This window comes from Apodemus sylvaticus, chromosome 1, assembly GCF_947179515.1.
Source record: "Apodemus sylvaticus chromosome 1, mApoSyl1.1, whole genome shotgun sequence".
Lineage (NCBI taxonomy): Eukaryota > Metazoa > Chordata > Mammalia > Rodentia > Muridae > Apodemus > Apodemus sylvaticus.
The window spans coordinates 94539492-94562330 of NC_067472.1; the positions used below are offsets into that span (position 1 = coordinate 94539492).

Genomic DNA, 22839 nt, shown 5'->3' on the forward strand with positions numbered 1-22839 from the left:
GCCCGGGACTCTTTGGACCCGCCTGCTCACCACTATGGCCTCTGATGCTCTTTCTGTCTGGCCCCCAGGGAGGCGCCATCCAGAACCGCAAGTCCAAGCGCTGCCTGGAGCTCCGAGAGAACAGCGACATGGAGTTCGGTTTCCAGCTGGTGCTGCAGAAGTGCTCGGGACAACACTGGACTATCACCAATGTCCTGAGGAGCCTGGTGTCCTGACCCTCTGCAGGCACCACCAGCCACTGCTTTGCTACTGTGTAGCATCAGCTGCAATGTCGCCTGCTGTCACGTGGGGCTGCCTGGAGTCAGAGGGGGAGCCAAGTGGGTGGTCTCCCCCACAAAAGAGCTTTGTATTTCCTATTCAATTTTCATGGAGTTTATAGAAAGATGCAGAGAGGTGGGTGAGGGTATAATATCCTGAACTATTTTACAACTGTAAATAGGGGACAAATGGAAACTATTTATAACTGGCAATAAAATATTATTGGTTAAGAAAAGCCTTCACAGTCGTTTGGTGTCCTGGCGTGGGCCGGGCCTGGCTCCTCTGCAGTTGGAGCTTAAGATGTGTCCTCAATGCTCTTTCTTCACGTTCCTGAGAAAATTAACTTTAAAGCCCTGTAGAGCATGAAATTCGATGACCTTCATAAAGACTCGATTCCCTAATAAGGTCAGGTTCTGTGGTGCCGAGGTCGGGATCTTAACGGGCCTCTGAGCACAATGCTATCCACAAAGCTTGTGCCAGGTGCGACTCAGAGTAGGACACTGGACCCTCAGTTCCCACGCTGAGGGCAGGTCCTTCCCTTCTTCCTCTGTGTGAGCTGGTGCCCAGGACTGGCTTCTCCTCAGAAGATGTTGAGTCCTAAGTGTCATCCACTGACAGATTGTCATCTACACTACCCACTCCTGATGTCACCAAGCCTCCTCTCCAGGCTGTCCACTGCCCCTCCCCCATGCCATTCGCTTGCCTGTATCCAGTCCTGAGGCCTGTTTGGCTTCCCTCCTTGAATTATCAAGCAATAGCTTCTTGTGGCCTCTGTAACACAGTACCACACTCTGAAGTGGCTTAACAGAAAAGCAGCACTTTACCGTTCTAAAGCCTGGGAATTCAAAATGAAGGCTGGAAGGGAGTCTGTGCTGTGCCCCCTCCCAGCTCTGGGGGGAAGGGGGAGGGGGGAGGAGGAGGGCTCAGGTAAGTGTTCCTTGGCAAGTAGACACATTTCTTCTCTCTCTGCCTTCACATTATCTACCTTGTGCATGCCTGTCTCTCATGCCCAACTTTCCCATCTTTATTAGGATGCCAGTCCTCTATTGATGGAGAGGGAACAATTTAAATTGTAAATTTGATGAACTTAATAAAGACTCTATTACCTAATAAGGTCAGGTTCTGTGGTGCTGCGATCAGGATCTTAACGGGTCTCTGAGCACGATAATATCCGTAAGGCACGGCTCACCTAATCATGCTCCCTGTCAGCCCTGCTGGGCTCAGCCTGGGAGACCAGAAGCCCCTAGAGTGGAGCATCTTCCTTGGAGTCTGTGTAAATTCCCATTCCCTCCAATAGCATCCTTCCAACTGCCCTGTCTCAGTCCTAAGAGCCCCTCCTCTGCTTGGGGACTTCTGTTTTTTGGTTCAAGGGGCCTCCCCCTTCACACCACCCCTAATTCTCCAGTCCTAAGGCTCAGTCCCTTCCAGACTGGGGTCCGCCCACATTCATCCCTCCTCCTCCTCCTCTTACCTGGCCCTCTTTCCTAGAAGCCCCCAATCTAAGCAGTGACCTATTTAGGACCAGTCATTTGTAGAAAACTTGAATAGGAAACCACTGTCCTGAATGGTTCCAGGGTGGGGGTGAGAGGACTGTTGCTTTAGCCACTGTTTGCAGCCCCACCCCACACCCCACCCCCCACAGAATCCACTCCAGCACAGGACTCCCTTAGAAGGACCCTTAGGTCCTTACACTCTAGTAGAGGTTTACACTTACCCCTCCAAAGAGTCCTCTAGGTTCTAGCAGATCAAAGAGGACATCTACCAAGCTGGTCACACCTGCTGGTCACCACCCAGTGATGAAAATTAAATAAACGTGAAATTCATAGACCTGTGATGTATAGTAAGTGCTAGAATGTTCTAACTGTTATAATTTGGCCCACTGATATCCTGGTTACTGTCACCAATACCTGCCAATACCCAATACTCAGTTACTGTCACTAGTTCCTACCAATACCTATATAAATAACAACATCTGTGCCAGTCTATACCCAGAGTTTACCAATCTATCAATATCTCTATCTATGGCTACCAGCAAACACTCATCTGTACCACCCACCCTGAGGCACCTGCCCTCGCATTCTGTAAGGAGCCCCACAAAAGTCACACAACCTTGCCCTCCTATCAAATGCACCCCGCATCAACCCACTCCCTACAACTCTGAGAACAATTCCTGTCCCCAAAGCATGGGGACAGTGAAGACAGTAGAGTGGCTTTTCTCCCTCCTGGGACACCAACACACTCTGTCCATGAACCTTAAATACCCCAGAGAGCGGAGAGCCCTGGATGGTACCTTGACTGCTCATCTCCTGGGTTTGGGAACCACAGGCTGGCCCAGGATCTCTGGGATTCTCATGTATAATTGTAAGAAGTAGGAGCAGCTGCTGAGTGTGGGCAGAGGTCAGAGCATAGTGGGGGGAAGAGGCTGAAGAATCCTCAACCCTTGCCAGCCTCACCCATGGAAGCCTGGGCTGGCTACTGCAGCAAGCTAATTAGCAGCTGTTTAGGAGTTCTGGACACCCCGGAGTGAAAACATTATTTTAATTAATGATTTTGCACATTAAACAACTTTGTTTCCTGTTTCTACCACTCTGCCTGATACTAGAAAGAGCCGTCTGAGCATATCCCAGAAGACCTCCTGGACCGCCAGCCTTCTGCTCCGTGCACAACTCTGATCCATAACTCAGCCCCTGCGCTGCACAGCCCTGCGCATGGGCCCATCTGTTACAGGAATGCGGGAGAATGCGCTTCACTGCCCACTGGAGACAGCAGTAGTCAGCAACACCAACTGGCAGAAGGCTGTCAGGGCTCTGACAGTGTCATAACCTGTCCCAAAGGTCACCTGCCCGTGGCCCCATGCCTGCAGTTGCCCCAGGTATCTGCATCTCTGTTGGAGATTGCTCTCTTGCCTCAAGCTCCTGCCAAGCATAAATATAACCAGACTCATCCCTTGCCCAAACCTTACAATAGCCAACTCAGACGACAGCCTCAAAGCTTCCTCCCTTAGCAAAGCCCGGAGCTCCTGGGCCAGGGCTGGTGAGGTAGCTCAGCAATCAAGGTCTCTGCTGCCAAGGCAGAATACCTGAATTTGATCCTGGGACTCAAATGATGAATAAAAGAAAACCAACACCCAAAAGTAGTTCTCTAACCTCCATGTGAGTGTTGGGGTACCCAGGCACGTGTGTGAGTGTGCGTGTGTGTGTGTGTGTGTGTGTGTGTGTGTGTGCTTGAGCCTCTCTCTCTCTCTTTTTCTCTCTCCTCTCTCTCCTCTCTCTCTCCTCTCTCTCCCCCCCCCTCTCTCTCTCAGTTTATTTTTTATTCTTTTTTAAAGCATCGGGACTAGTAACCTGAGGCAAAGCAGGCCCCAGGAGTGAAGGCTTCCCTTCTATTTGCCATGTTCACAGGACATCTGCAGCCGCAGCCCACCTCTCCAGGGCTACATTAGCATCTCTTGTCCCTTGTCCTTTTTCAGGAGGCGTTTCTTGGGGCCATATATTAGTTTCCTAGGGTTTCGAAAAACAAAGACCCACCAATCGGTGGCTCAAATAATAGAAATTCCCTGTCTCCCCGTTAATTTCAAAATGGAAGTGGGCAAGGCCGGCTTTGAGGGTATGAAGGACAGCCTCTGCGCATCTCTTTCCTTGTCTGGGAGGTGATGACTGCTGCCTAGCTGTCTTCACATTGTCATGACTATTTCCAAACCATTCCTTATAAGGATGCCAGTCACACTTGGTGAATACTCACCCCTGTAATATGACCTTGTACTAATTTCCTTGCCACTATATAAAGACCATTTCCAAGTAAGACCACATTCTGAGATACTGGGAGTTAGAACATCAATATATACAATTCGAGCTGTAACAGCGAAGCAGAGGGGGCGCTTCTGGATGTAGCGTACACTCATGCCTACTTCACTCAGGGGAAATCTGCATTCTTCGAGGGACAACCATAGTGTCCTAGCCTCCCTGAGAACTAGGTGACAGGAACTTTTTCATAGGTCCAGGAAGTATCATTATCTTCTGCATCCACATCCCTTTAATTAAAAAGAAAACTGTCCAAGATGTGGCCCCTGTACCTCAGTATTTACATCAAGACTATTGCCTCACACCTACTTCAGTCTGATAAAAGGTCAGGGATCCACTCAATAGGATGAGTCAACAGGCCAGTGACTCCGTACAGGAAATGTGCCCAGTCCAATTCTGTTCCCTTTTAGCACCATGATGCCTGAGGTGAATCAGCCAGTTATTGAAGAAGGCTAGGAAGCCTGTTGTCACCTAGGACCTTGATATGGATAATACCAGGGCCCAGGGGACCAGGCAAGCCAGGATCTACTTGTGTCCTTCTGTCTGGACTGAGAAGAGGAAGCCACAGCATAGTGTGTGTATATATATATATATATATATATATATATATATATATATATATATACATACAGAGAGAGAGAGAGATAGAGAGAGGCTGAGATCACTCCACCTTTGACAGGACATTTTGTAGACACAGTCGTCTCCCAGGTAGAGCTGCTCTTGGAGAAAGGCAATTGAGTCATGTGATTAAATTCCACACCCTAAAAAATAAAAAATAAATAAATAAAAATAAAATAAAAAATGTCACACCCCTGCCTGCCTCTTGCCCCACCCCCAACTCTTCTGTTCTTTGTTCACCAGCTGCCATCTCACAGCTTCCCCTAGGGGGTGCTCCACTTCCTCCGTGCTCCCCTTGAAGTACAGGTCCCAATCCCACTGAAGGGATATAGAGCTAACCTTGTGAAAGGTTGATAAGCCATTGCTCTGATTCAAGACTGAGCTGGTCAAGTCCAATCTAGAGGTCACAGGTACAAAACAAGCCCCAAACTAGGAGGCAGCCTAAAGACTATTTCCCCCAACACTTTCTGCTCTACTGTTTCTGAGCCTCATTTTCAGCTCCTAACCATGGAGATGCCTTGAAATAACCTGAACAAAACTAAGGTCTTCTACACTCAGTGTATGAGTCAGGTTTCAGGGGGAGCAGCCAGCATCATTGTTGGGTGAGGAAGTTGAACTGAAGAAGTTAAATTGAAGAGAAGATAATGGTAGTTGGGGTAAGTTCACAGCCCCAAGCAAAAACTCTTCTTACTCAAAGAGCTAAAGGACAGAGACCCTTCTGTAGCCATGGGTGTGAACTGCTCCCAAGTGTGCAGCCAATGTGGGTCAAGATCCCACTGTAGAAAGCACAGGCCAGCATGGAGGGAGCCCCAGAAGGCAGGCAGGGAAAAAAAAAAAGCCTTTCCTCTCCCTTTGCTGGCATTCACGCTCTTACCAAAGATTCCCTGGGCCAAAGCCAATGTGAAGCCCAGGCAAAAGAGCTCTGAATACAATCCATAGAGGTCATGGAACTGAGGACAATGAGGGTGGGGTGACTAGTGCACCCACCCTTGGTCTTGCCCTATCTGCATGTCCCAGACCCCTAATGGTTGCACCCCATACTAAGTCCTGAGGACCTCTTGAGTAGAAACTGATTTGACATCATTCATTTATGCACCTGACCTTTATTGATACAAAATAGAGGAAAAGCAAATTTTACCCATGACAGCTCAAGACCCTTGAGGACATCATAGCCCCTGCTATCTCCTGTCCTATTTCTCTGGGATCTTTAGGACATAAGCATCTCCTGGAGTCTCAGCTCCTGGTCCTTGAGAGGATGGTAGTGAACACCTTAGCCCCAGTAATGCAGGAGGGCAAGGGCTGAAGTTAGACTTGATACCCCAGAATCACCTGGGGTGAATGAGCCTAGCCTGTAATGAGAGAGAGACAGAGAGACAGACAGAGACAGAGAGACAAACAGAGAGCGAGCGAGAGAGAGAGAGAGAGAGAGAGAGAGAGAGAGAGAGAGAGAGAGCACCCTGGCTGACTGGAGTGATGACACACTGGAGAAGATTCTGAAGTCTGAAGTCATAGCTTCCATGGATGAGAGGATTAGAGTTGACCCATAGGAGATGAGCACAGTGTATATATGTTATCTATCTGGATTTCCTAACCCACCCTGCCCAGCCAACCCCACTATGCTAACTCCAAAAATTCTCTTAGTAGGTCAGAGACACCCCTAGACTTCAGACCATTGGGAGGGTGTTCTGGAACCCTTCAGTGGTGGGGTCTACCTTCTGATTAAGGCCACTCCCTGCTTCATAGACATATATCCCTGGTCTCAGCATAACCCTTCAAGTTTGTCCTGCTTTGCTTTCTGTTGCTGTGATGAGCACCATGAAAAAAGCAACTTGGAGGGGAAAGGGCTTAACTTACAACTCCCAGGTCACACTTCGTCACCAAGGGAAGTCGGACAGGACCTGAGCAGAAGCCATGGAGGAACCCTGCTTACTGGCTTGCTTAGCTCCCTTCCCTATGCAACATTTAAGGACCATCTCTTTGTTATAGCACTTCCAGGGCCCTTCGACATCAATTTGTCATTAAGAAAAAAGACCCCCATGGACATAAGCACAGGCCAGTGCAATGGAGGAGCTCCCTCAATAGACATCCCCTCTTCACAGGTGTCGAGTTGATAATGGAAGCTCATAGTCATGAGTCTTCTTGCTACACTGCTGACTTAGCCTTTCTGTTCCCCATTAGAGAAGGGACTGAAGTGGCTGTGCATGCTCCCCTGCTGAGCTCTCCAGGTGATGGCTGGTGTGGGGAGAAAATTGCAGTCCATGAAGGTCCTAAGAGATGGTCATAATAACAAACACTTATCAAGGACTCCGATGGCTGGGTATGGAGGGAAGTTTTCTCTGCTCATTTTCTCATGTAAAATTCATCATAACCTTATCACCATCTTCATCACCCTCACTTCACGGGTGAGAAGAGCAAGCCACAGAAAGGCCAGGTTCTCTGTAAGAACATCTGACCAGCAGGGCTAGACGTGAATGGCAGAGCCTGCTCCTTAGCGGCTACTCTTCTAGTCCACCCCCCTGCAGCCCCTGTGAGCCCCACCACCATTTCATGTTTTAAGCTCCTATCAATTAACTAAGATGGTCCACGCTGAGGTTTAAGCTGTGGCTCCATCGAAGACACACAGGAGCCTAGACCACCCTCACGAGTACTTTTGACAACTCATTCAAACTCATGGTAGCCTAATAATATTATTTTACAGAAAAGGACACTGAGACAAGGTCTGGGGAGATAGCTCAGTGACTGTAAAAGTAAAATGAAACCAGGTGTGCTAGTGCACAGTTGTAGTCCCAGTGCTGGAGAGGTCGGGACAAGTGGCTCCTAAGGCTCCCTGGCTGGCCAGCCTAGACAAATGGGTGAGTTCCCTGACAGAGAGGACCCGCCTCCAATGCAAGATAGACAGCCCTCAGAAAAAACAACCAAAGTCATCCATCTCCTGCCTCCACACACATGCACACACAGAAAAGAAACTGAGGCATAGAGATTAAGTCGCTTGCCTGAGGTGCAAACAAGCATTTATAGCCAGAATTTAGGCTGGAGCAGCTTCCTGCTTGCCAAGCTGGGGTCCTAACCATGATGACTTTTGACCTTCCAGCCACCTTGCTATGCACCTGTAAGATGCGCAGGACACGGCCATGGTTTTCAACCTCACGCCTGTTCTGATTCCCCAGTAATCCTGACCTTCCAAATGTGACCATGGTGGGAATGTGATTAATGAGCCAATTATTTCTGTGAAGACATTGTGCAAAATAAATAGGCCATTTCCCTTCAATTTACTGTTTTAATAAATAAATAGCGTTCCATGCTCTGGTTTTGTTTATTGCTGCTCATACCTGAACATGTGTGATGGATCTTCTTGTTGTTCGTTTCTAAAATTAATCAGACCTGCCTGGTGACTTTGAAATATGGGATCGCATTTGTCCTTCTGTGCTAACACCACAACAGCCAGGTGGGGACAAGAGGAAGGTGTGTATGGGAGAAGGGTGATCAGAAGACATGGTACCCACGTTCTCCATCCATGTCAACAGGACGCCAGGCTCTGAGCACCCACACATGGGAGCTCACTGCCAGTGAAGCCCAAGAAGTAGCTGCATGATTCATAGGCCAGGAGAAGCCACCACCAGGAACCCCAAGGGCATAAGGAGGGACAGAAAGAGATTCACTTCTTAAATCTTCAGCGAGCGGAGCATCCAAACTAGAAGCACTGAGTAAAGGCAGCCCGCCAAAGCCCTGCCGAATGACCCTCCCTTCAGGCTCACAGTGATTCCTGGCATTGTGTGGCTGGCTGATGGAGGGCCAGAGGAAAGGTAGAAGGTACGCCTGAGCTGCTCACTGTCTGAAAGGACACCTCCTGCTGGATGGGCAAGCTCGAGGTGGTTAGCAGTCAAAGAAGCCCAACATGACAAAGGAAAGAGGGGTTGATAAGATGAATAACCAACGAGAGCCAGTGAGTAGAAGTGAAATCGATTCTTATTTCTGTCGTCAACTCTAAAACGAGTGCCATTGCTGTTCTCATGTAGAGCACAGGTACAGAATTATCTCTCCATGTCACTAGGTCTGTCAGCATGGATTTAATAAATAGTGTTCAACTGGACTGTACTGAACATTGGAGCTAGAGAGATGGCTCAGTGACTAAGAGTACTTGATGCTCTTTGCAGAGGACCTGGGTTCAGTTCCCAGCACCGGACACAGAGGTTCAAAATCATTTATCACTCCAGTTCCCAGGGGTCTGACCTCTGTAAGCACCAGACACACACAGGATATACCTACCACATGCAGGCAATATACTCATACACATAAAATGAATCTTTAAAAAATGTGATTGTACTAAATATGCAACAAGCTTTTCTTGCTGTTGTTTCTTGAAAGCTGCTGTGTATGTGTCAATCACTCAGCATTTGCATTGTTCTGGGTACTGTGACTCACCCCAAGATAATCGGAAGTACACGGGAGAGTGTGCTTGAGCTGTACTGTATAATGTCATTCTGAATAAGGGCCTTGGAGCTTAGTGCCAATCCCCTATGGATATTGAGGGATGATTTCCCTTGCCGTGTGTGTGTGTGTGTGTGTGTGTGTGTGTGTGTGTGTGTCTGTGTGTGTGTGTGTCTGTGCACGCGCGCACGCCCATGTCCTGGGATAGTCAGATACCACCTCAGTGATGTAGTGGGTGATTATAACCTGGACTCCCTTACATAAATACAAAGTTTCCTGAATGGCAAATGAAGAAGAATATCCTGTCAGTTTGAAAGGGAAAGAAGAGTTAGGTCTGACTCAGAGCTGTGAGGTAGAAGTGGCCAGTTGGTTGGAAGTCAGTAAAATCCTGAAACATGGTGACTGGCTGTGTGTGAGGGGTGACAAAGACTCCGATGACTGTGGCTGGGGGGAAGAAGGGGGGTAGCTCACATGTAGATAGGGATTGATGTGTTGCAGGTCTGAGGGTAAGGCATCTAGAAGCCAGGAGGCAAGGAAAATCACAAAGTCACTCAGACAGCACCACAAACCTCACTCAGACATTGGAAAAGACACAAGAGGCTAGCTACCTCTGCTCTGGAGAGAAGCAGCAAAGAATTAAATAGGAGGCAGGATTAATATAGAACTTCTTATGCAGTGGACCAGGGTGGCCTGGGATTGGTGGGATCCTGTGGCCTAATGATACCCGTCCCCCCCCCCCCCCCACACACACACACACACATAAAGTAGAGCTTGGCTGTCTTCATCTCCAGGGGCTGGAACCTGAGTTAGTGTAGTGTGGGGGTGGGGCCTGGCCACTCAACGTGCCTCAAGGAGCTTACAGTTGGTGTGGAGGGCTAGAGCCAGTTAAGGAGACAGGTGGAGAGGCAGCGGTAATAACAGGAGTCTAGACTGTGGACACTTAGTGTTGCTTTGTAGACAGCACAGAAAAGGACAATTTTTCACAAGGCAGAGCTTGGGACATGAGGACAAGATTCTAAGTGGGCCCTTGCTGTGGGGGGCTTCCCTACAGAAGGCTAAAGTGGGTCTTTGTGAACTTTCCCCTTGGACCTGGGAAAGTTTTGCAAAGCAGGTCTATGTGGAAGGCATGGACTACAGCTACACTTAGAGTCACCCTTTGCCACCTCTACCACATCTATGCCAGTTGCTTTTCTCATCCCAGAGACCAAGTGCCTGTCATAAACAATTTATAGTGAAAATTTATTTTGGCTCACAGTCTTGGAGGGCACAGTCCATTATGGCAAAGAGCACATGGCTGCATCAGGCTCCATGGCTGCAGGATTGTGAGTGCAGGACTCCCCATCCCTCATATCTCAAGGAAACAGGAAGCAGCGAGTGAACTTGAAGTTCAGCTGGGCCCTAAACCTGCAAGGCTCACTCCAGTGACCCATTTCTCTCAGCCAGCCTCTACTTCCCAAAGATTACACACCCCAAGTACCCAAGCCTGTTGGAGGGCACTTCACATTTGAGCCACAGTGTCAGAGGTCAGTCCTACCTGACCACCTTATGCATCAGGGATGTGGAGAATGAGAAGCAGACATTGCCCGCTACATGCTTTGCTGGTAAGTATACCGGCATCTTGGAGATTATGGCAGAGTCTCCGGAAGACTTGGGGCAGATATGAGACAGATGTCTTTCACTGCTGAGAGATGTAGGAGTGACAGTGTTCTTATCATCATTGTCTTTCAACCTTCCTAGTGAATTGCCACCCTGTCAGAATCCCCAGATAAAGCCCACTAGTCTTTTGGGATTAAGTTCAAAAACCATTCCCATGCCATGGGACCCTAAGCTCACAAGGCCAGTCTAGGGCTTCAGTAAGCACTGTGCTCAGCTCCCTGATGATCTGTCTGGCCACCAGGCTACAAGCTCTGCAACACCATCAACCTTTGGATTCCATCATCCACTGTAATGCCTGAAAGCATACAACAGACCCCAAGAGGGTGTGGCTTTGGGGATTGCCTTGCTAGGTCTGTATCTGGGACTGTAGCCTTTCCAGGCCTGCATCTGAGCCCCTAATGGCCTTGAAGACCCCTGTCCTTTGGGACTGGACACACAGAATAGATATGAGCTAATTCTTCCCTGGGCATCTGCTCCCATCCTAGAGATGCCGGAGCTTCTACTCCCTTGAAATAAGCACAACAGAGCAATAGCAGATGATCCTGTGTGTGCAGATATGTGTACGTATGTGAGTGTATGTAGGAGGGAAGACATGGATCATGCTTATGAGTAGAAGGTGACATTCTCACTCATGATCAAGAGAAGGCTGAATGATAAGATTATTCTAAGACTGAATTTGTTAAATTATCAAAGTACTAAGCACAGCACCTAGGATATAGTCAGTTCTCAATAAACACTGCAAATGTTTTATGCTGGTTCCATCCACCTCTCAGATGGCTAGAACTAGCACACAAGACTGTTTATAGGCTAGACTAAAGAACTTTCTGGGGACAAGGCAGGGGGTGACTCTTCAGGTAGAGGGATTGAAATCATGATTCAGTCAGAAATCCTGAGACAGGACAAAGAGGATTTCAGGTACAGTCTTTGGCTCCCTAGTCAAAGTGGACTTCTGGCGCCTTTGTATTATTCCAGGCTGTCTGCTGGGTGCAGGGCCAGTGTAAAGAGAAGGCAGGGAGATCTGTAAATACAAAAGGTCCCCTCAGGTCTCATGTCAGTATTTCTTTGAGGCAAGGAGAAATGGGTATTTTTATTTCATAAAGAGAACCCAGATACCTGTCTTGTACAAACCCTGCTGAAACACCAGTTAGGGCCCAATTCACTCTGAGGGTCAACACCCAAAATGAACAAGCATCTCTTGTAGACCTTCTTCCTAAGCATTCCATACAAGCTGGCCTTGGGAGAAATGGGGGCAAACCACAGATTCTCCCAGGGGTTAATAACCTGGAGAAGTGAAGGCTTTACTTATTTTTTAGCTCATCAAAATACCTCAGTGGCATGTTTGGCTACTTCAGAGGATGCTATGAGGTCCTTGTGAAGTGTTACCCCATGGCTGCATTCTTCTGAACAGCCAAGGTCACCAGCCTCCCCGTGGCACAACAGGAGTAGTCATTTGAGGGAGAATGAGATTCCTGCAAACCCTGGACCAGCATGGTGTGGATGGAGCTGTGTCCATCAATAAGCCTCCCGGAACTCTCTCTCACTCTTTCTCCATTTCTCCCTGTACCACGCTACAGCAAGCCTGGGCTCTTATTGATTTCCTCAGCTCTTCATGTTGACCTAATTTAAGTAACCTTCCCTGTGAAAGCCCAAAGGGCCTTCCCCTAATTCCTTCTATAAACTCATTTTACCCGAGTTTGAATAATTACACCTCAGACATCTGACATCTGAGGACAACTAAAGTCCCAGGGGGTAATATGTGGGTGCCAGTCAGCAGCACTGGCCAAGGACATTCTAAGTAGTCCACAACTAAATGGCACTGCTTTTGTAAACTTAGGGAAAGTGTGTAATTTTCTAGCAACACACAAATTGCAGAAATTGATCCAAGAAAACATCAAAATCCTGAATGGCTGGGGGGTTAGTAAACTGAAAAAATTTCGAAGGTCTTCCATTAGAATAAGATCAGGTGGCTTAACATAAGAACTCCAGTGAGAACTATCTAACCTTTGAAAATAGACATTTTTTTTGGTCTTAAAAATATTTCAAAACCCATTCAAAGTGAGGAACATAGCCGATTAACTATAAAGTCTTCAAAATGCTAATATTAAAATTCATCAGAGACAGTAGAAGAGATGGCTCAGTTGGTTAAGTGTTTGCTATATATTAGGACCTGAGTTCAGATCTCCAGCACCCGCATTCATGGTGATATACGCCTGTAACCCCAGAACTAGAAGGAAGAGATGGGCAGATCCTTGGGGCTGATCCTTAGGTAGTCTAGTGGAAACAGGAAGTTCCAAGTTCAATGAGAGACTGCCTCAAAAAATAAGGTGGTGTGGTGGGCAATTGAGTAAGATGCTCCGTGTCAATCTCTGGCTTCCACAGGCAACTGCACACACACACACACACACACACACACACTCACTCACACACAAGTGGGAGCCAGCTAGTATCAGTAATCTTAGACCATACCACACAGAATTTAATATATGACAAGGAGCTCTATTCTTCTGCAATAATAATACAAGGTCTTCACCACTGAGCCACTTCTTCAGCCACATTTGTAAACACACATTTGTAAAAAGAACACCAAGAAAGAAATGTCCCAAAGAAGATGGGAAGCTACAAGAAGATGACAAGAAGAAGACAGTTCTGAAGCCAGCATCCACGTGGAAAGCTGTTGCAACTCTGACATCAAAACAAGCAACAGCAGATTATGTCGTGCCCTCAGACAACTCTCATTCTGCCTTTCTGTGTCAGTGACCTCAGAGAAGTTGGCACTCAGCTTTGCAGATCTCCTGTCCTGCCTGCCCTGACACCTTGATGACATACTGGGAGAGCAAGCCAGGAGAAGCTGCTTCTTTCTCCCGGGTCCTCAGAGCTCATGACTACCTGCTTCTCCAAACACACTTCTGGACTCTGCCACCAGCTTCCCCAATGTCTCCTGTCCCAGCCTGCTACTCCAAAGCAGGCCACACATGGGCTTTCTGAACAGCCTGTGGGAATCTCTTTATGGTTGATGGGCTTTTTGTCCATTTACTGGGGTTCTGTCACCTGCAGTCCAGTGCACTTGGCTGGGGACAAGGAAACTGGGAAAGGTACAGCCCCAAAGACCTCTTATCCCCTCTTGCACAGTGGCCATTTGGGAGTGGTGTCCTGCAGATGAGTTCCACTTGGAAACCTAGCGACATAAAGCATCTACTCATTTACATCTGTACTTCCAAGAAGACAACTCTCACTCAATATCACCAAAAAGTGAGTCCTTGACCCTAATGACATCAAGCTACTGTTCTTTAGAGATCCAGTACCTTGGTCTGGTCCAGAAATTGGGAGGCAGAGGAATTGTGTGTCCTTTGAACCTATCCTGGGCTATTCAGTGTCAGTGTGTGCCCCCCTTGGGATCTTATAAACTCATCAAGCTTCCTTGTTCCTCACACAGTCACCCAGAGTACCCAGGCAGTTGGCCTGAGCTGTGGGGACATCCCTTTGCTTTTGCTCAGTCATATCATCTATGGCTTATAAAAACTTGGAAGTATCTGTCCCATGTAAGAGGTGACCCTCAAGTTATGGACTTGGGGTCTTCTATAGCCAGAGGCGCCCAGATACCATCACAGAAGCAGAAAGCTATACATGAGATGACATCACCAGCTGTGTACATAAGATGACATCAGCTGTGTCCTCTCATGTCTGACGAGGGACTCTTCCTGGATTGCTGATGGTACTGATGTCATGTTTTCAAATCGCACCTCTCACAAACTGAAATGCCCATTTAGCTTCAACACACAGACCCAACTTGGAACCCAAATGACACCAATCTCCTTGTCTGTGGGCAAGAGTTCTGAGGCTTAAGTTAGCCACATCTGCAGAGTGAGTGAAAGCGTCCACACAGGGGAGCGTGTGTGGACACATGATCTATGAATAGTCAGTGGATTCTGCATGTGTTCTACACCCCACTTCCAGAACAACTTCTTCACTAACCCACTGTATGGATGGACCATGGATTTTTTTTATAGCACCTGCTCTACCCCCATTGGCAGCAGTTCCAAGCTGCTGAGTCACGGATTCTTCACCCAAAGGCTGGCTAGGTCCTAGATCCTCGGCAACCCTGCACCTCAGCCAACACCAAGGGATCCAAATGGAGTTCCCCCTGAGCTCCTCAGAACACAGTGTCCTTGACAACAGTGCTCTCTTAGAGCCCTGATTCTTACTCCTTTCACTAGGATCATAAGCCAGACATTTCCAGTCCCACTGACTAAGCCCATCTTGTCTCTGATTAGGAACTGATGACCCCGTAACATGGAGCACTGAAGTCTTGTATTACCTCAGTGGAGCTTGGTGCCATGTAACCTGCGGTCCAGTGCTGTGCGTTCCCACTCATACCCTGGCTTCTGCCCCTAGGATTCCCTGAGATTCCTCCTGGAGTCCATGTGTCCCTTGCTTCCTAGAGAGGCACTCACAACATTAGAAGAGCCACACACTGAGTTGTACTGTAGAGACACAATGGTAAACAAGATCATGTCATTTGTGCCCCCGAAGCAGGACATGTAGCCTCCAAGGCCCGTCACAATGGCCTGATTTTCCTTGCACACAAAGAAACTAGCATGTATCATATGATGTCTGTAGCACGCTCTCTGCTCACAAATAAATGCAAAGCATTTTGCTAATGTCTCAGACAGCAATGGTCACTACCCTGTCTGCCTCGTTTCACTGTGGCTTCACCCGCTCTTGACCACAAGCCAAAGCGGATGCTCCCAACGTGATCTGGTACAACACCCGGGCTCTCAACACTACGTCTCAGGGCCCAGGTTGAGGAGAGAGTCGAATGTGTTCCAGGGCCTAATAGCTCTGCTCTATGCTCCCCAGGTTCTGTGTATGGACACACGCAGTCCTCCCCTCCCCTGGGGCTACCCCACAGGCTGAGCAGTCCTGACTGCAGATGTTATACAACCGCTGTGAGGAGAGAAGAGAGCTGAGGACAGGGCCACGGAAAAGGGCTCCAAGGTCCTTTCCAGAAGCACACAGCTGGGCCACAGAGCTTGTGTGGGAGTCCTAAGCATGGTAGTTATAGTTTCAGTCACCTCTAGTACAATCCTCAGAAAGCTGTAGCAACCAAACAGAAAATCCCCCATTGGAAGGAGCAAACCCACTCAGAACTAGAGTGGACATCAGGTGGTTTACTAAGAAAAGAATCGGTTGGGCTCCTGGTTCTGGAGGCTGGCAAGTTGAGAGCCAGTGAGGACAAGTGGAGGCCAGCTAAAGGGACACAACATCAAGCAGCTTCCCGTAGGACAACCCCCTCTAACACAGTCCTCAAAAGAGCCACTAAACCCTCCTGTGACCTAGTCACTTCTCCTCTCAAAGCCATTTCACTGAGACCAAATGCTGCCATTAGCTCTACCGAAAGCTAAATCTCATCCAAATCCTAACAGCATGCACAAGGCTCTGAGGAGTCATGCATGAGTTAAGAAAAAGGCTGGGCTGGAGCTGATACTGATGGTGTGGCGCTGTGAAGGTGTTTATCAAGGGTGTCTAATGTCAGCTAACCTGCAGATACCTGAGTGCCAGGCTCCTGCCTACACTGGCTCACTGAAGTCTCAATAACCCCTAAATTAATGCCAATATTTTATGTCCACTTTGCTGAAGAGAAAAAAAAAAAAGAACCACTGACAAATGGAAAAATCCCTCCTTAGAACTGTTGCGGCTATGCAGAGAATCTGAACAGAGAGGCCATCATTCTAAAGCCCCATCTTTTCTCTCTCTGCTCAGGCCATCAGCCACATTGATGGCACCTGGGGTGTCTGCCTCTATGTTGTTAGCACACCTTGACCACTTTCCTCAGTCTCTAGATACCTAGGTTCAAACACCCCTCAAAACACTAAGTCTAGCTGATTTCTCCTGATACCAATCTTGTACTCCTCTGGGGAGTTTGGGCTGGGGGCAGGGGATCTTTTTAATTCACAACAAACCATTAATAGTGTGTGTGAGTTAAGGCATCAACAGCATGTGTGTGTAGCCTCCTTTGCACAAGATGGAATACAAATGAGTCCTCCTAGAAGAGGATATAGCCACGCCCTTGTCCGACCCTCTTGCCCCCATCACTTCTGCTGTCTGTTGCACTGTGCTGTCTACATGCCAACTATCCAGCCAAGTGCCAGTCTCAGCCTTGATTACATGTGTTTACAGCCTCCCAGGGAGGTTTAAAACTGATACCTGGTCCCACGGAATTGCTGGACCTGGGCTGAGTCATCATTGAAACCTCACTGAATTAAGGCAAAACTTGGTCCCACGGGTAGTCACTGAAACCCCAACCAGCAAAAGGAGAGGAGCTAACCACAAGCCCCCTCCTCTGGGCCAGGGGCTCCCCAGAAATTGAGAAACTGCCAAGGGGCAGAAGCAGCGTGTGACTGTCAGCATGGTCATGGAACACCTGACCCAAATTTCCTCAAGCCTGGGGCAATGGCAGCACAGCTTTGCAAACCTCAGAGGCAGCATTTGCAGGCGGGAAACTGAAGGTATTTGATCCACAGAGAGGTGAAGCAATTTGGAAGACCACAGATGTTGCTGACAACGTAAACGCCTCCGTGCGTGGAGCCAGAGCTCTGGGTGTAGTGCACAGGCACTGAACCAGAGTCAGCTCATTTGTGCCTGGTGTTGGGAGGGGAATATTCTCCTCATAGATACATCGTCCTCTCTAACAACCCCATTGCCCCCCCCACACACACATCAGAAGTCTGATGTCAGAGCAGAAAATAAAAATGCTATGAAGCAGAAATCCCTGAGATTGAAATCCTCCTTGACGCTCCTGGCCCAGGGTCTAACTGCCCCCTTTGAGACTTTCTTTATCCACGATAAAGGATCACGAATTTGCTGAACAAATATCTACGGAGCATCTGTAGTGTGCAAGGCGTTGCTTAAGATTCCAGGGATAAAGCGGGGAACAACGCAAATGACAAGCCTTGTTTGTCTTAGAGTTTGCACGTTGCTCAGAAAAAAACACACAGCAAATGAACACGTAAGTAAAATATGGAGAAACACTGTGAAATGATAAAACAGGGAAAGGGAATGAGGCGGGGTGTGTGTGTGCAATTTTATAGAGTCGTCAAGGATACATAGATCCCTGAGGGACTGGAGAAACGGCTGCTCTCACAGAGAACCTGGGGTAGATCATAAATGCCTGTGACTCCAGAGGATCTGATACCCTTATCTGACCTCTATGCTCACACGTGCATGTATACATATACACACAAGCACATGTACGCACATGCATACACACACATGACAGACACACACAAATAAAAATTAAATAAATCTCTTTTTAAAGAGAGTAGCTCCCTGGGATGATGGCATTCAATAAGCAGCAAGCTGAAACAGGGAGGGGGAGGGGCAAACTGAGGGTGTGCCGAGGATGCTGTAGTTAGCGAGTTATTTACTTCCTATGGTTGATGCACACAAGAATATATGCAGACCTAGAATGTATTACACACACACATATGCACATACATACTCATAGATGAGCAAAGGAAAAGGACCAGGGAAAATTGAAGAATCCCCAGCAGAGTTGAGTGGCTTGGGGAGCACTCCTCCCCATAAGAGGGCTGCCACCTTTCCTGGGTAGCACAAAGGAAGGCGGTGGTATAGTTCTGTTGGTGGCTGAGACAGAGACAAATGTTCCACACTTTAAAGACAGGGGTCATTGTTTGGTGGAGAATAAAGCCAAACTTCCTGCCAAGAAAAAGTACCCTTTCCCAAAGGTATTTGTGATGTGCTTTGCCTCTCAGATGAACCCAAGCCTTGGCACTCGGTGGAAGACAATTTGGAAACATCCCACCCACACAAATTCTGACCCCTCCCTCTCAGGGACAGCAGCCTTGAAACCTTTGTCAGCCTAAAGAGGGCTAAAGCACTCTGATTTGTACAATCTAAAGGGTCAGAGAAGTTTCATTTGCTGTGAACCAAGAAAACCATCAGACTTCAAAGGGGTCTGCAGCCAGCTTCTCCACTGCTCCACCCCATGTGGACAGGGGGCTGATCCCTAAGTCACACAGATAGAAGCTCGAATCAAATCCTTCTAGGCTCCGTCAGGATACAGCCTGAGGTAGGCAGAGCCAGGGGAACCCAAAGCTTTCCTGTGACATTCAAGGGTTGACAGGGCCAGAAGAGAATTTTCCCCTTGATCTGACACCAAACGTGAGCTAAACCTCCAGCACCAAGTAACCAGAGACCTCGGGGTTATGACCTGTGCCAGGTGTGTCAGGTCACCTGTGTCAGGTGCCTCGCTCAGAGATGCAGCAGCCAGAGCCACAACAGGAGGAGGGTGAAGAGCCTTCACCACAAGCTGCACCAGCTGAAGCCCACAGCTTGCAATTAGGTGGTAGGAGAGAAGGAGAAAGAATGCTCTGTGTGCAGAGTTCTATAGCTGGGGCCAGAGTGACATTTCTCATTTGAGCTGGGTCCCCTCAGCTAGAACCTAAGTTACAGTCACATAATGACTGCAAGGGAGCTTGTGAACTGCAAGGGAACTTTATGTCTCCTGTATTTATTTTTCTCAGGACAGTGACAAAATACCTGGGAAAGAGACCTTATGGAAGGAAGGGTTCGTTTGCTTCATGTTTTGACAGCTCTGGTGCTTTGTACACTTTCTCATTCTTCCATTTTTATCCAGTGCTGCTCCCAGGGTGAGTCTTCCCGCCTTAACCAAATCTCTCTGGAAACACCCTTGGCTCACAGATAGACCAAGAGCTGTGTCTCCATGGTGATTCCAAATCCAGTTGACAATGAAGACGAACCATCACATCCCCATGTTAATTCAGCCTCCATCCCATCCCCTCTATGGCTGTGGGTGACAGAGAGAAGCCTGCTTCTCGTCTAGACTCCAGCTCTTAGCGTTCAGGGCCTTCCATGCATGAGTGTGAGAGTGATGGTGTGCAGCCTGAAGGAGAAGGTCAGGGTAAGGAGGGAGGAGTTTGCTCACACCTGGGGCTCCATTCTGATTTTATTTCACACAGCATTTCAGAGGCTTTGTGAGAGTTTGGGCTCAAGACCTAATGTAAAACCATTGAAAATATCATTCTCAGAATTGATATTCCATCAACTGTTGGTCCAGAAGTTTCTTGACTAGCTGTGCAGCTGAAGTCTGGGAACAGGAAAGGGATCACATGCCAGAGCAAGTCATGTTCTACACATCCTCCACTCCTTGCTTGGCAGTCAGCGCTGGCATTTTTTGGAATATAGAGGATATGGGTCAGAATCTAGTGGAGATTGAAGCTCTCATCTCTCTGATAGTTTGGCTCTTCACTGCTCAATCTGTTGACATCAGCACTTTGGGGGGAACCTTTGCCTAGAAAGACCCTGTCTGGGTAATAACTCCTTCATGCCATGGATTCTTCTAGCCTGGGAACAGTATATCCACAAAACTCTGTTTTTGATAGAAGTGTGCCACAATGATTATCCTGGGAACATTCCCAAGAGCCCTTGCACCACACAAGTGTCTCAGGGTGATCCATCAAGGCAAAGAAATAAAAGAGAACATAGCCCGTGGCTTTTATCTCCCATCAGTCAAGGTTGTATTTATGATGTGTTAACTCCCTGGCACTTCTATATTCCCCTGTGGGACTCGGGGGTTGAAGGAGTCTTCCAGAGGCATCCGCAGGCACTCCAGATGGTGGACCTATGAAGCTGTACTGTGAGAGATTCACAATCTCATTGGTGGTGGTTTGAATGTGACTTGTACCCCCATAGGCTCAAATGCTTGAACACGTGGTGTCCTGATGGTGTCATGTCACTGTGTGAAAAGGCTGTAGAAGCCTCACTGGGGGGAGTGAGTCACTGGGGCCAGGTCTTGAGGCATCAGAGCTCAGCCCCACTTCCTGATGTCTCTCTCTGCTTCCCATGTGCAGATGCAGTGTGACCAGCCTGCCTCCTGCTCCTGCCACCAAGTGTTCCCTGCCTGCTGCCATTCTTCCCCCTGTGATGAACTGTGTCCCTCTGCAACTGTGAGCCAAAGCAAATCCTTTCTTCCTCAAGTTACTTTTGCCATGGTATTTTATCACAACAAGGCATTAAGACTACTGCTATGGTTTGAATGCATTTCCACTCCCAAACTGAAGAAATTGAGTTATCCCTGTAATGATATTAAGATGTGAGATCTTTAAGTGGTAATTAGGCTTCATGGATTGCATCCTGTGAGTGAGACTGGTATTGTGGTAATTAAGCAAATTCAGCCCTTTTCTTCTGAAGCAGCAAGATCTTCCCCCAGAGACCAGCAACTTGCTCCCGTATTCCCATCCTCCAGAACTATGAGGATGCATTTTGCCTTCACCATCAGCCAGTCTCCATCATCCTGCTACAGAAGCACAAATTGGGCAAAGACACCCATGCAAAGCTGTTCACTGTAATGGTGGCTGTTCCTTTTAGAAAAGGTGAGGATCAGAAGGGGTGCCAATATTTGGCCCACACGAGCTGAATCCTTGATGCCTGCCATTGCTACGTGTCCCAGACAGAGGCTCCGTTGTGGAGATAAAGCTCTGATGGAAAGCAACTTGAAAAGGAAAGGGTTTGTCTTATTTTATGCTACCAAATAACATTCTATCAGAGGAATACCCAGGTATGATCCTGGAGACAGGAACTGAAGCAGAGGCCCTGTAGGAACACAGCTTACTGGCTTGCTCTCCGTGCCTCACTCACCCTGCTTTCTTGTATAACCTAGGACCACCTGCCCAGGTTTAGCACTGTCCACAGTGGGCTGAACTTTCCCACGTCAATCAACATTCAAGAGAATGTCTTACAGACATACCCACAGGCCAATCTGATGGAGGTAGTTCCTCACTTGAGGTTTCCCTCTTTCCACAAGACTCTTGCTTGTGTCTGACAAACACTAACCAGGCCACCACTGTAACCATAGCTAAGAGAGGCATCAGTTCACCACCAATTCAAATCTGAAACTCTAAGCCAGCTCAGGCTCTCTGTGGGGCTTATGTTTCTGATCCAGACAGGACCTGAGTGGAGCAAAGTCATTTTAATCACACTGATATATCTTGCTCCAAGACACATCTTAATTGCAAGCCCTGCAGATGTGAAGGGGCCAGGACTTGTGACAGCTGCCATATGAAGCCCTTCTGCGACCAAGGACAGTTTCCAGTAAGCTGATCTGGGCCCTGCTGTTCTGAAAAGCTGTGCCAGACTTCTAGGAAGCACATTTAGTGCTTCTTGCTTTGGACAACATAGTCAAGAAATGCAATTAGCAGCTAAAAGCACGGATGTTGAGTCAGGTTGTCTTATCCCTGGGAGGCCATCAGTCAAGAAGCAGACGTAGGCATCCTTATACCGTGCTGCTGACGGCTTTGTTTCTTAATGGAGTTGGCTTACCAGACCCCCACTGTGGGCACAGCACAAGCATTTAGCTCTGAAGACATAGGTCAGAAATAGTAAAGGTACAGCCCTCTCTCGGGAAACCGGAAGGGCATGGTGAGGTATGGGATGGTGGAAAGCCATGCTGCGCTGACAGAGAGAATTTTTTGGTTTGTGCCTTGGTTTTCTCAACTGGAAAATGGGAGGGATGGTTACGAGGCCTTCTTGGGGTGGCTCTGAGGGTGAAATGAGAAAGCATGTGTAGACTGAGCAAGTGGCCAGCACACACAGAACCCCCAGGAGGGTTCAGTATTGTGAGCTTTTACTCAGTTGGCTTATGGATAGGATTGTGACCCAGATACATGTTAGATGCAAAGTGTTGCAGTCCTGGCTCGGATCTCCCTAGTGTTAACATAGTTATTTTATAGCAGGAGACGGGGAAATGAATCTGCTTAAGGCACCTTCTGCTTTAGCAAGTTTCTCAAGCAAGAAGGCAACGTCTGCTCCCTTGCCGCCAGCAGAGCCACACAGTGGCGTCCAGAATAACAGGGCCCTGGATTGTAAGGTTTTTTTTTTTTTTCACTGCTTTTTTTTGTTGTTGTTTACCACTAGGCCAAGAATGAAAAGTCACAGCCCTTGTGTATGTGTGTATGTGCACGCACATGCATGTTGTATTCATGTACAAGTACGTGGAGGTCAAAGGTCAAATTGAAATGTACTACGTTACCATTCTCCATTT

The 22839-nt window shown here is 48.0% G+C and overlaps 1 protein-coding gene across 1 annotated transcript in view; it reads left to right on the forward strand.

Annotated features, from left to right (window-relative positions):
- Galnt18 (polypeptide N-acetylgalactosaminyltransferase 18) overlaps positions 1–487 on the forward strand; it is a 304421-nt gene extending 303934 nt beyond the window's left edge. Inside the window, exon 11 of the mRNA XM_052201130.1 lies at positions 69–487. Within this exon, the coding sequence (XP_052057090.1) occupies positions 69–215 (147 nt within the window). The 3' untranslated portion in view covers positions 216–487. The remainder of the gene's footprint in view (positions 1–68) is intronic.
- Positions 488–22839: the final 22352 nt, after the last annotated feature.